Source organism: Marmota monax, unplaced genomic scaffold (assembly GCF_021218885.2).
Source record: "Marmota monax isolate L192 unplaced genomic scaffold, Marmota_monax_Labrador192_F-V1.1 WCK01_AAM20220418_F8-fsc00078, whole genome shotgun sequence".
NCBI classification, from domain to species: Eukaryota; Metazoa; Chordata; class Mammalia; order Rodentia; family Sciuridae; genus Marmota; species Marmota monax.
This window is the reverse complement of record NW_026694865.1, coordinates 4,073,964-4,087,729: the sequence shown is the minus strand read 5'-3', so window position 1 is coordinate 4,087,729 and position 13,766 is coordinate 4,073,964. Positions and strand designations below refer to the sequence as shown.

Genomic DNA, 13,766 nt, shown 5'->3' with positions numbered 1-13,766 from the left:
GTAGAGCTTTTATGTGAGCATTGCAATGGAATAATTCTGTTTTAGTGGGGCTTGGCAGGACTGCTAGGTGATGACAGGAACTCTTTGGGTCTTTTTTTTAATATATATTTTTTAGTTGTAGGTAGATTATTTTTTATTATTTTATTTATTTATTTTAATGTGGTGCTGAGGATCAAACCCAGTGCCTCACACATGCTGATAAGTGCTCTACCACTGAGCCACAACCCCAGCCTACTTTGGGTTTTGAGTCCTTTCCCTCTCCAATGAATTGGCTTCCAGACAGGGTTGGGATGTGCTAAACAATTGGTTTTGAAATGAACCATGTCATTGCATTGGAGGCCACAGTGTGAGATTAGTCAATAGCACAGGGGCCCAAGTCCTTGGAAGGATAAGGTAAGAGTTTGAACCGTGATTCCTATCGGTATTTGAAGAAGCAGACCAATGTTCAGCATCAAAATCTTTGTTTTTTTTTCTACATGATAGTGTCCTTTTGGTTTCTGTTTTTAAAAAAAGATGGTTACTGACAGATAGTATATGGGTACCTCCTCTTTGGATGACAATCTGACAATATTTATCAATATGTGAAGTGTTTAAGACCTTTAACTCAGCAGATCCACTTTTGGAAACTACCCAACAGAAATAACTATAAATATGCCAAATGCACCTCAAACAAGGTGTTCATTGTGAGCTTATTTCTATTAGCACAAAATTAGAGGTAAACTAAATATCTAGTATAATGGATTAATACATTATAGTTTACCCATATTCTAAAGCTAAGCAACAACTAAAAGAATGAGTTAGGACTTTATGCATGGACATGGAGAGGAAGTCAAGGGTTGAATCAACAAATAGTTGATTCATAGTATGATAATAAGATTCCAATTTATGAAAAATTCACCCCCCATGTGTATTTTGAGAGACAGGAACAGAAGAGTGCCTGCTGCAATTCTTTCCTGTTGTCTCCCCTGGAAGGCAGAAGTGGGACCTGGCGCAGTGAATGGAAGAGCACACTTTTTATATTTCCCTATTTTTTGAATAGTTTTCAATAATTATTATTTGTTTTCAAAAGCTACTATGAATAGGATTGTGAAGCTACTGAAAGAAATCTAAATAGAGGCTGCAGCACTGTATGTATTTCAGATGCAGTGTCAATAGCATAGTCTAGTGCTTCACGGTCCTACTCACAGTAGGGCTGAGGCTGCAGCTCAGTGGCAGAGCACTTGCCTACCATGTGTGGGGTACAGGTTTCGATCCTTAGCACCACTAAAATAAATAAATAACAAACAGATAAAGGCATTCTGTCCATCTACAACTACAAAAAAGAATTAAAAATACAGTAATAATTATTGAAAAATATTATACCAATTAATAAAATAAAATATTAATTAACTGCAATAGGCTGTATTGTTGACACAGTATCTGAAATACATACAGTGTTGCAGGCTCTTCAGGGCTTTGAGTGGGCAGCCTGAGAGTCTGCATTTGCAGTATGTACTGTTACCAGAAGCTGTGCTAAGAGCATTCCATGGTCAGAGTTTATTTTAACCTTCACAAAGTCCCTACTTTGAAGGACCATTATCAGCTCCATTTCAATTGAGGAAAGGAAATCTCCTTTAAGGACTTCTCCTTTGAGAAAAGGACACCTTCTGAGGAATTTTCTCAAATAAGTGGTAAAATGGAATTTCTAGAGTAGATTCCAGAGCATATATTCCCAGTCATTGTGTTGGACTTGTTCTGAGAGTTATCATAATTAAAATCATGTAGTCTGTTTTTTCTAAGCCCTGCAAAAAGCAGCTTACTTTGTACTTTCTACTTCTTGCTTTCTGGGTCCCCAGATGTGTGCCTACTCCACTGGTTCCCAGAGTTAGGAGTTCATATTAATAATAATAATAATGATTGTTTTTCCTGTCATTTATTGATGGCTTTCTCTGTGCTAGCCAACTCGTAGGTGCTTTACCTACTGGATTGTGCCTGTGACTTTAATAATCTGTATGATGGCTTTGTGAGGTAAGAAAGTTAAACCTATGGGGAAAGTGAAACTCAGAGACAGGTGAGTATCTCTGTTCTCTGAGTGGTGTAGCCCAGATTCAAACACTGCTCTTTGTAAAACTTGCACTCTTTATAACTAAGCATGTTGAAAACCTATGGAGTGTAAGTGTAGGAAAAAAACATTTAAACTTCTATGTTTAAGTTCTGTGACATGTGCTTTTCCTCTTCTCTCAGCAAGGGCAGCAGCTCTATACCCATCTACGACTGGACCAGTTTTATATGGAAAACAATGCAAACAGAAGCACACACATAGACAAAATAACAATAGGGCTTATTTTTTTTTGTGCTTGGATTACTGTGTACTTTCCATTACAGACTTGAAGTCCTAACTGGCTTTTCTTATGATTGTTCTAGGGTGGCTTATTTTTTTCTGAACCAAAAATCTGAACCCGTAAATGGAACTTATATATAAGAAATAGCTAAGAGATAGTTTATAAATTAATTTACTGGAATTTGGGGGATATATCTGTGGCTTATGGGTATAATGAACAGCCCTCAAATGAATACAACTTTATTCAAAGAAATGCTTAAGGCATTTAGTAAGTATTTAATACTATAAGCATATACCCAACATTAATTGATTTCTTATACAGGAGAGGTAGCATTTTATTCAGTGATATGAATTAAGCAGTAAGAGAAAGGGCAGATGTCAGATCTACCTGTTTTATATAAATGTAGAAAAAAAAAGAATATAGAAAACAGGGTAAAGATTAGGTGATGCTACAGAATTCTCTCACAGATTCTCCATCTTGTCAGTAAAACCTATGATGATTCCAGATGGGGCACCCCTCCTCCCCCCACTACATCTTTACTAGGACAAGCCACCCGCTGGTCAGCTGTGTGAGTGTTTTCCTCCTTCACTAAATTGTTGAGATACTTTGTGATAGATACTACACTTTATTTTGCTGTTGCTCTCTTCTTAGTACTGAGCATTAGAGCCTTAGAAGATTGTACTTGTTGAACAAAATGGAAAGGTGCATGTGTCTGTATTCAAATGGGAATTATAAAATACACATGATCTAAAGCTAAACAAGTAATTTCCTTTTTCGTATTGTTTATGCTATTGTCTGGGCATGACATATAATTTTTTGTTGGTGAATAATTCAGGCCCCAAATTCAAAACCCAGGGGTACAGAGGGGCAGAAGGTTTGTGGGGGTGACAACCTTTCTGATTTCTTGTCCAAGGGGAGTTAGGGCTGGTTGAGAGGAGGGAGGCCAGTCTGAGCTAAACTTGCCTTTTGGACTAGTGGTCCTAAACCTCTATTTTTTCTTACGCTTTTCATGTCCTTTCTCTCTCACAACTACACTACAAAGAAAGTACTTTTTTTTTTTTCTTTTGGATATCTGTTATGATATTTGTTGATGAGATTTAAAGAAAAATTTTATTTATTTATTTTTATGTGGTGCTGAGTCTCAAACTCAGTCCCTCAGCATGCTAGGCAAACACCTTACCACTGAGCCACAACCCCAGCCCCAAAAGTACTTTTGAATAGTTACAGTTTGATTTGTTTTAAAGTGAAGAAGGTATAGATGGTCTTTTTTAAAAAGTCTAAGCAACACAGAAAAAAGAGAAAAGAAGTCTCCATTTCCTCAAGTCTTCTGATTTTATTGTTTTTCATAGTTAGCAATTTCTTCTGTATCTTTACAGAAATTTTCTCTGTACTATGTTCTACTTTCCCCTGACCCTACTAAATAGTATATATTACACCTCTTTCCAATATCTACTTCATTCTCTTGGATAACTATATTAAACTTAATTTTATGGCTATGGCTTAATGTAATTAATCTATTTATTGACATTTAATTGTCACCAGTTCTCAGTTTTAGAAAAAAAATGCTGAACTCAACATAGATGTCTTATATCTTTCCTCGCTATGGAAATATGTTTTGTAGGATAAATTTCTAGACTTTGGAACTATGGAGACAGAGAGTACACGTATTTTAAATTCAATACCTAGTACCATGTTTGTTTTTCAAAAGTAGGACCAATTACATTTCCACCAATAATGCGTAAGAAAACCCATTTCTCTTTACTATTACCAACTCTGGATATTAGCAAAAATTTTAGTTAATGTCAATTTGATAGGTGAAAAATATTATAATACTGTTTATATTTAATTATGAATGAGCTTTATCATGTTTTTATTTGTATTTAATGTTTGTAAACTTTTTTTGGTCACCTTTGCCCATTTTTCTATTGTTATTTGTTTTTTAAAATTGATTTAAGAGTTTTCTTGTAAAGCAAATCAGCTCTTTGTGTTAACATGTTACAGATATTATTATTGAGTTTATTTCCATTTTTGTTTTTCCATAAAGAAGTTAAAGTTCTTACATGGTCAAATTTATCACATTTTCCTTTGTGACTTCTGACTTCATGCTTAGAAAGTCTTCCATGTTCTAGGATATTGAAAAAACATTCATCTGTGTTAGTTTTTCTTAATGAAGTTAACACAGAGATACATATTAGTTATGTATATCAATATGTACGTTTGTATGTATCAGTTTTTAAAACATGCATTTTTTTTATTGCAAAGATGAGGGTTTTTTTGCTTTTTATTTTAAAATCATACCATCTTCAGTTTATTTCTGTGAAAGAAATCAGGTAGGGATCCAGCTTTATTTTTCTGATAGACAGTTGATCTTATGGCAATTATTGAATAATTTGTCTTTTCCCAGATGTGAAAATATTTCTGAGATGAGGCCAGGTTCTATAACCATAAAAAATCCTGTATGTTTGCATGTGTGGGCCCTACATATGCGTAGGAGCCTGACATTCATATGTGCCCAGAGACCCCTGCTGGTTTTCACAGTTTCATTAGCAGATTAATGAGTGCATCAACACATAAGGTGATAAAAATCTACCGTGCCCACTAATGCGTTTCCTGTGAGTGTCTGTTACACGTGTTCCTCTCCCTGGATTTTTCTCTAGACAAGTAAAATTACTTTGAAATGACTGTTGGACTGGTGTTGCTGGACAGTAAGATCTCAGTGGTGACTTAAAGGATGCATTTTGAATTTATATAGACAAATGCTGGCTCACACATAGATGCCATGTGGTTTCACTTTTCCATGGCACTCTGACTTCACAGATTCAGGACTAGATCCATTATAAGTATTTTTGCACTTGACAAACTGCATCTGAATTTGATTTAGATATTTTTGTGTCTATCTTTAACCTGACTGTTTTATACTCATTTCTCTTTTTTTTAAAAAATATCTTTTAGTTGCCAATGGACCCTTATTTTATTTATTTATATGTGGTGCTGAGAATTGAACCCAGTGCCTCACACATTCTAGGCAGGCACTCTACTGCTGAGCCACAACCCCAGCCCCTATACTCATTTCTCACTGGATTTAATTCTTTCATTTGCTTTATGAATTTTTGGACGATTATTTTGTATTTTGGGTGGGAATCTTTATTTTTTTTCCATGTATACTCGTGTATTGTAGTTGTCCATAATAGTGGGATTTGTTGTTACATATTTATACGTGCACACAATATAGCAATATAATTTGGCCAATATCATTCCCCAGGATTTCCTCTTTCCCTTCCCTCTTCCTTTCCCCTGGTTCCTTTTCTCTATTCTACTGATCTTCCTCCCATTTTCATGGGATTCCACCCGCTACCTTTCTTTTACTTTCTCTTCTGTAGCTTCCACATATGAGACAAAACATATAAAAAACATATTCTTGACTTTCTGAGTCTGGCTTATTTCACTTAGCATAATGTTCTCAAGTTCCATCCATTTTCCTGCAAATGACATAATTTTATTCTTTATGGATGAATAAAACTCCATTATGTATATATACTACATTTTCCTTATCCATTCTTCCACTGATGGACACCTAGGCTGATTCCATAGTTTTGCTATTGTGAATTCTGCTGCTGTTAACATGGGTAGGCGTGTATTGTTATAGTATGATGACTTTAGTACTTTAGGATGAGTACTGAGGAGTGGTATAGCTGGGTCATATGGTGATTCCATTTCTAGTCATTTGAAGAATATCTTTACTGATTTCCATAGTGGTTGTACTAATTTACAATCTTGACTGGGAATCCTTAAACCAACACATCATATATTATTTTAAATTAAACAGAGCATGACCTTTTAAAAGAAAATTGCAGTTATATAAGTTGTAAATCCTCTTAGAGAACAACTCTAATTGGTTACTAGAGTGACACCTGTAGGAGATACCTCATGTCTTAATAGCAAAGACAGTCTCACTAAGAATAATTGGGTAAGTTCTGCTTTCTGCTTCAGAGAACAGTCTGAGTCATAAGATATGTGGAAATATAGACTTCCATTTCTTAAACTGTTACAACAGTATGTATATGCAGAAGATAAGCTGTTGCTTATAAGCAAACTAGATAGTTTGGGGAAAATTTTCAATTCATAATAAACCTACATTGAGTTTCAAAGGTATTTCACATGTAAGAGTTAATTATGCATAGTACAATTTGAAGCAATTTGAGGAGAGCTTTAATTTATTGAAATTTTGGCTTGAAATATCCTTGATGTAAAAAGTCCAAATCCCTGTTAGTCTCATGGTAATCATTGTTGCTTATTAGTAATCTTACTAATTTGTATGTGAATTAAAAAGTTTAAATTTCTTTACCCAAGCACTGACTGGTCATTTCTTGATGTCAGGGGACAGTGCTTCTCGTTTTTTAATCTCTAGAAACTCTACATAGTACGTGGCACAAAGGTGACTCAATGTGTGGTTCTGGAATGCCAGGATGGTTGAAGAACTGAATCAGTAAGGACAAACCTGGTGTGGCCCACCCATCAGCAATCCTCGTTACTCTCTCTTCAAAGTGGCTGCAGCATGTAATGACTTTGTGAAACCTGAGCTTGACCGGGCGCAGTGGCACCTGCCTATAGTCCCAACTACTTGGGAGGCTAAGATAGGGGGACTGCTTGAGTCTAGGAGTTTGGGGCCAGACTGGGCAACACAGGGAGACCTAGTCTCTTTAAAACAAAAAACTAAAAACAAACTTCCAGTTTGTTTATGCCACCACCGTCTCTCACCTAAACAGGAAACAGAAGGCAGTGATTTGCCTCCACACAGCCTCTTTTTCACACAGCAGCCAGAGTGCTTTTTTTCTTTTTGATCATGGGGATTGAACACACTGAGCTCTATCTCCAGTCCTTTCTTTAAATTTTTTATTTTGTATATGGTCTCACTAAATTGCTGAGGTTCTTTTAGGTGACCCAATCTTGCCTCCAACTTGTGATCCCTCTGCCTCATTCAGGCTCCCAAATTGCTGAGAGCTCAGAGAGATCCTCCTCAGCAGGATCGTGACACTCAAAATCCTTCAGTGACTTCCATTTCCATTGAGAGTTAAAGCCAAGTCCTCAAAATGCCCCACAAGTCCCTACATTTTTGCATCTGCCTCAGCCTTGTCCCACCATTACTTCTCTGAAATGCCCTTTCTCTCTTCATCTCTCCTTCTGGTTCAGCCACCCTGACATCCTCTCTGCCCCTAGAACATGCCAGGCAGGGCCTCTGCATCAGCTGCTCCCTCTGCCTGGAAGACACTTTCCCAGTTATCTGCATGGTCTGTTCCCTTATTTCTGTCACTAGGTGTGAGTTCCATGGGGCAGTGTTTTTTCTTTTTTCACTTTTATCTCAGTGCCCAGTACAATGTCTGCCACATAGTGGGCACTTTTTGTTTTCTGGAAGGAGAAAGGAAGTCAAAAAACAGGGAAGTAACCAGAAGGAGGGAGACCTGGAGCTAAGTGAAATCTCTTGGCCATGAAGGTGTGTCCGTAGATTAACTGTAGCCTTGAAGTCCTGCCCAGATCTTTAGACTCTTGCCCTGAGAAGGGATCAAAATAGACATCCTTTCTGATAATTTCTATAGATGTCTTTCTCACTTCTACAGTTATGTTTTCATTTCTTTCATCTTGCCTGGGAAAAATGCCTTTGCTATAGTTCTAATTGACTTCCACCTGGCACAGAAGGAGTGTGACAAACGACATATAATATATTGCCTTAACTTTCTATTACTCTTTGTAGAAGCTCGATTGCTTCTCCCGACAAAGCCCTCTCGAGCCCCCTTCACTGCAGTGGGTGCTGTGTGGCTTAGAGCTCCCCGGCGTCTGCTGTTTACTTGGTAGGCCATTCTGACCACCCGCTACCTGAGGCTGCCGCTCCTCTATTGGGCCTTTATGTTCCTCTTCTAGGTTTCCCTTTTGGATTGTATGTTGCTTCAAATAAAATCGCTAACAACATATGGCCTGTTATGATTCTCTTTTCCCAAACTCTGCCATTTTGTATATTTGTGACACACTACAGATTTTGTGAAGATTGCTTCATAATATTTGTTTACCATCTGCTGCACTCTATTTGGTATCTTGCTAGGATTTTTTCCTCCATTTTAAGTGACATTAACAAAATCCAGCCAGTACATAGACTTTCTGGTTCTACTTTTGCTTCCCTAATGTGCTGGAAAATCATATTACTATGCTCCAGGCAACTAGAGAAGCCTGGAATTCTCATTGTGAACCAGTGTGTCAGATCTGTCCTCCCCCCATTCCCACCCCCCCATTTCTTGGTTATATCCAGTAATGCTTTTTTGGTCAGATGGCAAAGAACCTTCATGTATAAGACAGAAAGAGTTCAAATTATTTTTCTGCTTCTTTCCACTTAGTACCACTACTTTTCTGGTGTTCTTCACCAACACATTTATGTCGACACTCTTTGTGCCATTTTACTAAGTTTTTATGATTTATAGTTTCAGGTAGTGTAATTTTTATAGCTAACCCAGTTTGATAGGCCAATAGCCAGAACATTTGCTGGATGTGTTACATATATCTAACTTTTTTATTTAGAAAAGTATTTTTGGTTACTGTCGCACTGCGTTGCTCAGAATGTATTTCTGCTTTCTTGCCCTGCACTCAGGTGTCTTCAGAGAAAAGTGCATTCTCACTTTGTAAGGTGAATGCTTTGCACTTGGGCTGCCAGGGGTCAGAGACAGTTTCGATTTTGCCTTTTGGCCCAAAACACCAGTCTTCTCAAGGGAGTGGTTATTTTTCTACCTTAGTCTCTTATTTGACAAGAACCAGGAGTCTCAGTCTTAATTAGGCAACTAAGCACAGGTTTTCAAAAGTGAAACAGGCAGCCCCCCAAAAAAACCAAGACCCACATAAATTTGTGTCACCTGTTAACTCCTAAGAGCTGTCAAGCACTGGGTCACAGAAGCCCTATTTTATCTCCAGGCCTTATTGGAATGCTCCCTTCAGCCTGCATACAGTCTTCCCCTTGGAGACAGACCCTCCCGGGCAGCACCAACTCTCTGCCGCTAGGTTGGCAGCAAAGCATTGTCTCATAGCTCCTTTCTGTGGAACTGCTCTGCAAGACATTATTCTCCTAGCCCACTTCCCTCAGGTGTTTTTAATTTTTCCCCACTGTAATAATCCCTCAGGGGATTTCATAGAAGTCTAGAATTCCAGAATATTTTATCTTAAGTAGCCTTAGTTACTTGAGGCTGACTTTGGAACTTAAAAGACCTCTCTCCCTCTCATCTTGATTTAGAGAGATTGTGATTTAAATGATATTTTTGGAATTTGTGCCCCCTCTTTAAAAGCTGTAAAAAGTTTTTTTGCCTGTTTACTAAACTCTATGCAACTCCCCATGCAAACAGTACCTTACTGAGGTCTTGTGTGTATTGAAGTTTGAATATAAGCAGTCCCTTTGTGACCATGATTGCTATAGCTAGTTCTTGTGCAGAAATGAGATGTATAAAAAAACTGCTTCCTTCAGGCTGGAACAAACAGTGTCTGACCTGGTTTTAAAGCAAAAGTGTAAAGTGCTGTCATGTGTGATAATGATGATATATAACATTATACTCTTTTACATTGTAACTGTTTTTTCCTTTTGTCTTCTCTATTTGAAAGAAAACTTTCAACTTAGCCTTGATAATGTTAGTCTCTAGAACCTGTATAAAAGCTCTTTTCTTCTGTTTCTATAGCTAGAATGACCCTCTCTCAGTTTGCCCCTAGAGAGTCTGCACCGAAAATGAAAGAAAGAAAATGTGCTGGGTTCCTGTGTTGCACTTTATGTGCGTAACGTCCCCCAGGAAAGTCGGTGGGAATTTGCCTTCTTCCTTACTGGAAGAGACCAGTGTGTGCCTTTTACCCTGAGAACAGGTGGTCCCTGCTGGTGGAATACCAGTAGTGGCTCTTGATAACACCTATTTAGACAGAGTGACTGATAATACTGATTCTCATTTAGTTGGGGGAAATGTACAGAATGAACCAAGATCCAGGATCCAGAAGCAAATGCTTTGGAAAGAAGACCTGTGTGGGAGCTGTTGGCTTGGTCAGTGAGTGGGGCTGGCTGAGTGCTGCTTTCCATCACGTTGTCACATGTTGGCTGCTGAGGGGACAGGGAGCATTTTGCTTGGCAGTAGGTTAATTGAAAGAAAGCACAGACTCCTTCCCAAGGTCCCCATGGCCTGGTCACCAGGCAAGGGGACATCGTCTGAACTGTGGCTGGACAGGAGGGTGGACTGCAGATGTGTGAGGGGGGAGGATGCATGAGTTGAACTGAATCAGCCTGTTCTTCTTAAAAGTGTCCTCAGTTCCTGGGGAGAGGTATCTGGTTTGCCTGGCTTGGGATTGGTCCATCTCTGCATCTGATCAAATCAGTAATTGCATGCTCAGGAGTGAACAGCAGTAACACAATAACAATGCTTATTGTTTAAGTAGTGCCCCAGAGCTGAGGTGTCCGCCCCAGAGCTGAGGTGTCTTGCCCAGAGCCTGTCCCTTCCCACTTGTCACCTTGGGAGGCTAAGTGTATTGCTTAAGTATGTTTGGTGTTTTTCTTTCAACTATACATTTAGAGTCTGTCACATAGACTGTCAGGTATCCTCACTATTGACAAATTTTTATTTTCAGACACAAGAAGTATCTAGCTAAATATTTAGAAATAGCCACAAACCATTCTGGGTACAGCTGGCAGATGGTGTGGGTAGGTAATCAGACCACCAATTTGATTTGGGGTTAAAAATGAGGTTTGATATTCTCACATGGTTTATCTTTAGGTTCTTAAAGCAGTTTTTGAAGAAATTTGTCAAAACTACTTTAAGACAGTTATTGAAGTAATAACATTTCTGATGAGGTGTCCTTGAAGATCTTATTCAAATGTACACATTCTGGTTATGAATTTTGTTGAGTCTTATTATCCTCTAGTCTTAGGACTGTTAAGCCTATTTCAAAATAATGTAACTCCCATTTACTGCTGCCTTTGATAGAGAGTACCCAACACAAATGCAACTGGAAAGAGATCATTGATAGGCAGGATGGGAGGTGGGAAGACCTGGGTTGGAGTTGCTTTGCGAGTTAACCTTACACCAGGCCCCAGGCTCCTCTTTTGTAAAAAGGGAATGAACATAATGGTGATGTCCACATCAGAGGGTTGTACCGAGGTTTTAAGGCAGTATTGTGTATGAAGTACAAATTATGGTGCCTCCCGTGTAATAGTGTTCAGTAAATGTTAGCTATTTTAATCATGCTGTTGGGATGTGGTAGATGATTTGAGCAACAGGAAGAAATAGAAAAGAATAGGATGCCATTTGGGAAATAAAGTACTGATTTTAGAACAAGACTGGCCTTTCTTTGGTTTTAAAAATTCTCCCAAACAAACCTGTTTCGTCATACTCTAGTTATATTTACTTTAACCTGGACCTAGGTCATGAATGATATGAACAGTATTTTGATTTTCAAGTGTCCCTAAATTTTAGTTCTTTTTTGAGATTCTAATTATGTTCTAAACCAAACCAAACCAAACCAAACTGAAAGCTAATAATCCTAACATCTTAAAAAATTATGTTGTTAAGGGTTTGGGTATCACGTTGTCAAAAACCAATTGTATTATTTTCCCATGCAGCATGGTTTTTATACATTAAAAGAATGAACATCTTACCACTAGCATTATGTTTCTTTTTAAACAGATGAAGATGAAGATGGTGATAGAATTACAGTGAGAAGTGATGAAGAAATGAAGGCAATGCTGTCATATGTAAGTGCATTACAAATGAGGACTGTTGTTAAAACTGTTAATGTGATCGAGCTTGCTGTTTCTTGGTCATATGAAGACATGTAAGTAAATCACAATTGCCATAATATTTTTCCACATAATAAATAAGGTTTTCAGATTTCCTTACGTGAAAGTTGAGGGCATTTCTTTTCAAAAGACACTTACTGATCATATCATGAACATTAAGAATAATGCATCTTAATGACTTTTGCATTAGGTATGGTGCAGACTAAATGGACTATCAATTTCCTGTATTTTTTATGCAGTACTTAAAGTAACGGCTCATTAAAAACGAACCCCTGGGCTCTAAAAATTTTTCAAAATCTACTTTCAACTGGAGATCTCTTTCACCCTTCCAGACTATAGTTATAATGTAGCTGCAGGCTTAATATGGATACAGGATTTAAAGATGTATTCTCCGTTATTTTATGCACAACCCATCCTCCTACCCACACCCCAAAACAAACCACAGGGTTACTTACTAAATCAAAGAGATGTGAATATATCCTGAAATGATTTTTTTTTTTGTATTTCAAATCTCTGTGAACATTTGTATTAATACTTGTCTGGGACTGAAATAAATAGGAAAGAGAAAAGGGCACATTTCTAGAGCTTGAAAAATTCAATGATGATGAAGAGACATAGCTTTCCAGAGCCCCGATTTGAGCTTTCATCTCAAGTTTTATTTTATTTTATCTAAGTTTGGAATCTGTTTACAAAAATCTTTTCCAGTGGTCTGGAGAGTGTTGAGTAGAAGTGGGAGATCAGGCTCTGTGCTGGCTTCCTGGCCTCAGGCAGATCACTGAACCTTTCAGTGCTGTAGTTGCCTCATCTATCAATTGCAGATAATAATACTTGTCCTTTCTACTGCACAGGGTCATTGTAGTGATCAAATGGGATAATAGATGTGAAAGCCTTTTGAAAAGTTAAAAGTTCTGTAGAAATGCAAAGTGGTGTCTTGGTAGAATTGAGAATCTAATCATAGCCAACAGTTAGGTTGTAGGTTTCTGATAGACTTCAGCTTCAACCAGGACATTGTTTCATTGTAATGAAAACTGTAAACTATCTGTATGGGTTTCCGCCAATAGTTTTAATTTAGGGTAGGAGGAAAGAGAACAAGAAGGATGGCATGATTAACAGAGCGTTGCATTCCAACCAGCACAGAGTAGGAAAAGTCAATTTCCCATTGACTTCCCATTAACTTATGTGGGAGTCTTTGTGTACTGAGAATTTAGAGCTGAACTCATCAGTACTTGAAAGGCAGAGTAGGATTGTCTTCAGAAAGGTCTAGCACTAGTATTGATAGATTGGCTAACTCTCCTGGGAATGGGACATTCTTATTTTTAGAAAACACACACACAGATGGGTTCTATTTTTCTCACATCCTTGACAGAGAACAGACATCAATATGTTTTCATTAAGTATTCAGCATACCCACCCATAAGAGATAACGTCCTTTTTAGAAGATCATAACTAATTGTGCTTTTTGAAAAATGTTGGTAAGTGTGATCATAGGGATAATAATAATCATTTCCCTCTCTGAGTGCATGCTATGTAAATTAAATGCCCGAGTTGTTGTTTCTTCTTCTTCCTTTTTTTAATTTAATAATCACTCTGAGATAGATACTACATTCCATGTTTTGTAAATGAGGAAACTGTGATTGAGAGACATG

General features: G+C 37.7%; 1 protein-coding gene across 7 annotated transcripts in view; it reads left to right on the top strand.

The window, feature by feature from the left end:
- The window catches only part of Map2k5 (mitogen-activated protein kinase kinase 5), a 238,111-nt gene that overhangs the window by 7,017 nt on the left and 217,328 nt on the right, over positions 1 to 13,766 (top strand). For all 7 annotated transcript variants that reach the window (XR_006847739.2, XM_046426490.2, XM_046426493.2 and 4 more), the window contains one exon: positions 12,008 to 12,075. Coding sequence is in view for 6 of the 7 variants with exons in the window: in XM_046426490.2 (XP_046282446.1) it covers positions 12,008 to 12,075 (68 nt within the window). In the remaining variant the exon portion in view is untranslated. The remainder of the gene's footprint in view (positions 1 to 12,007; positions 12,076 to 13,766) is intronic.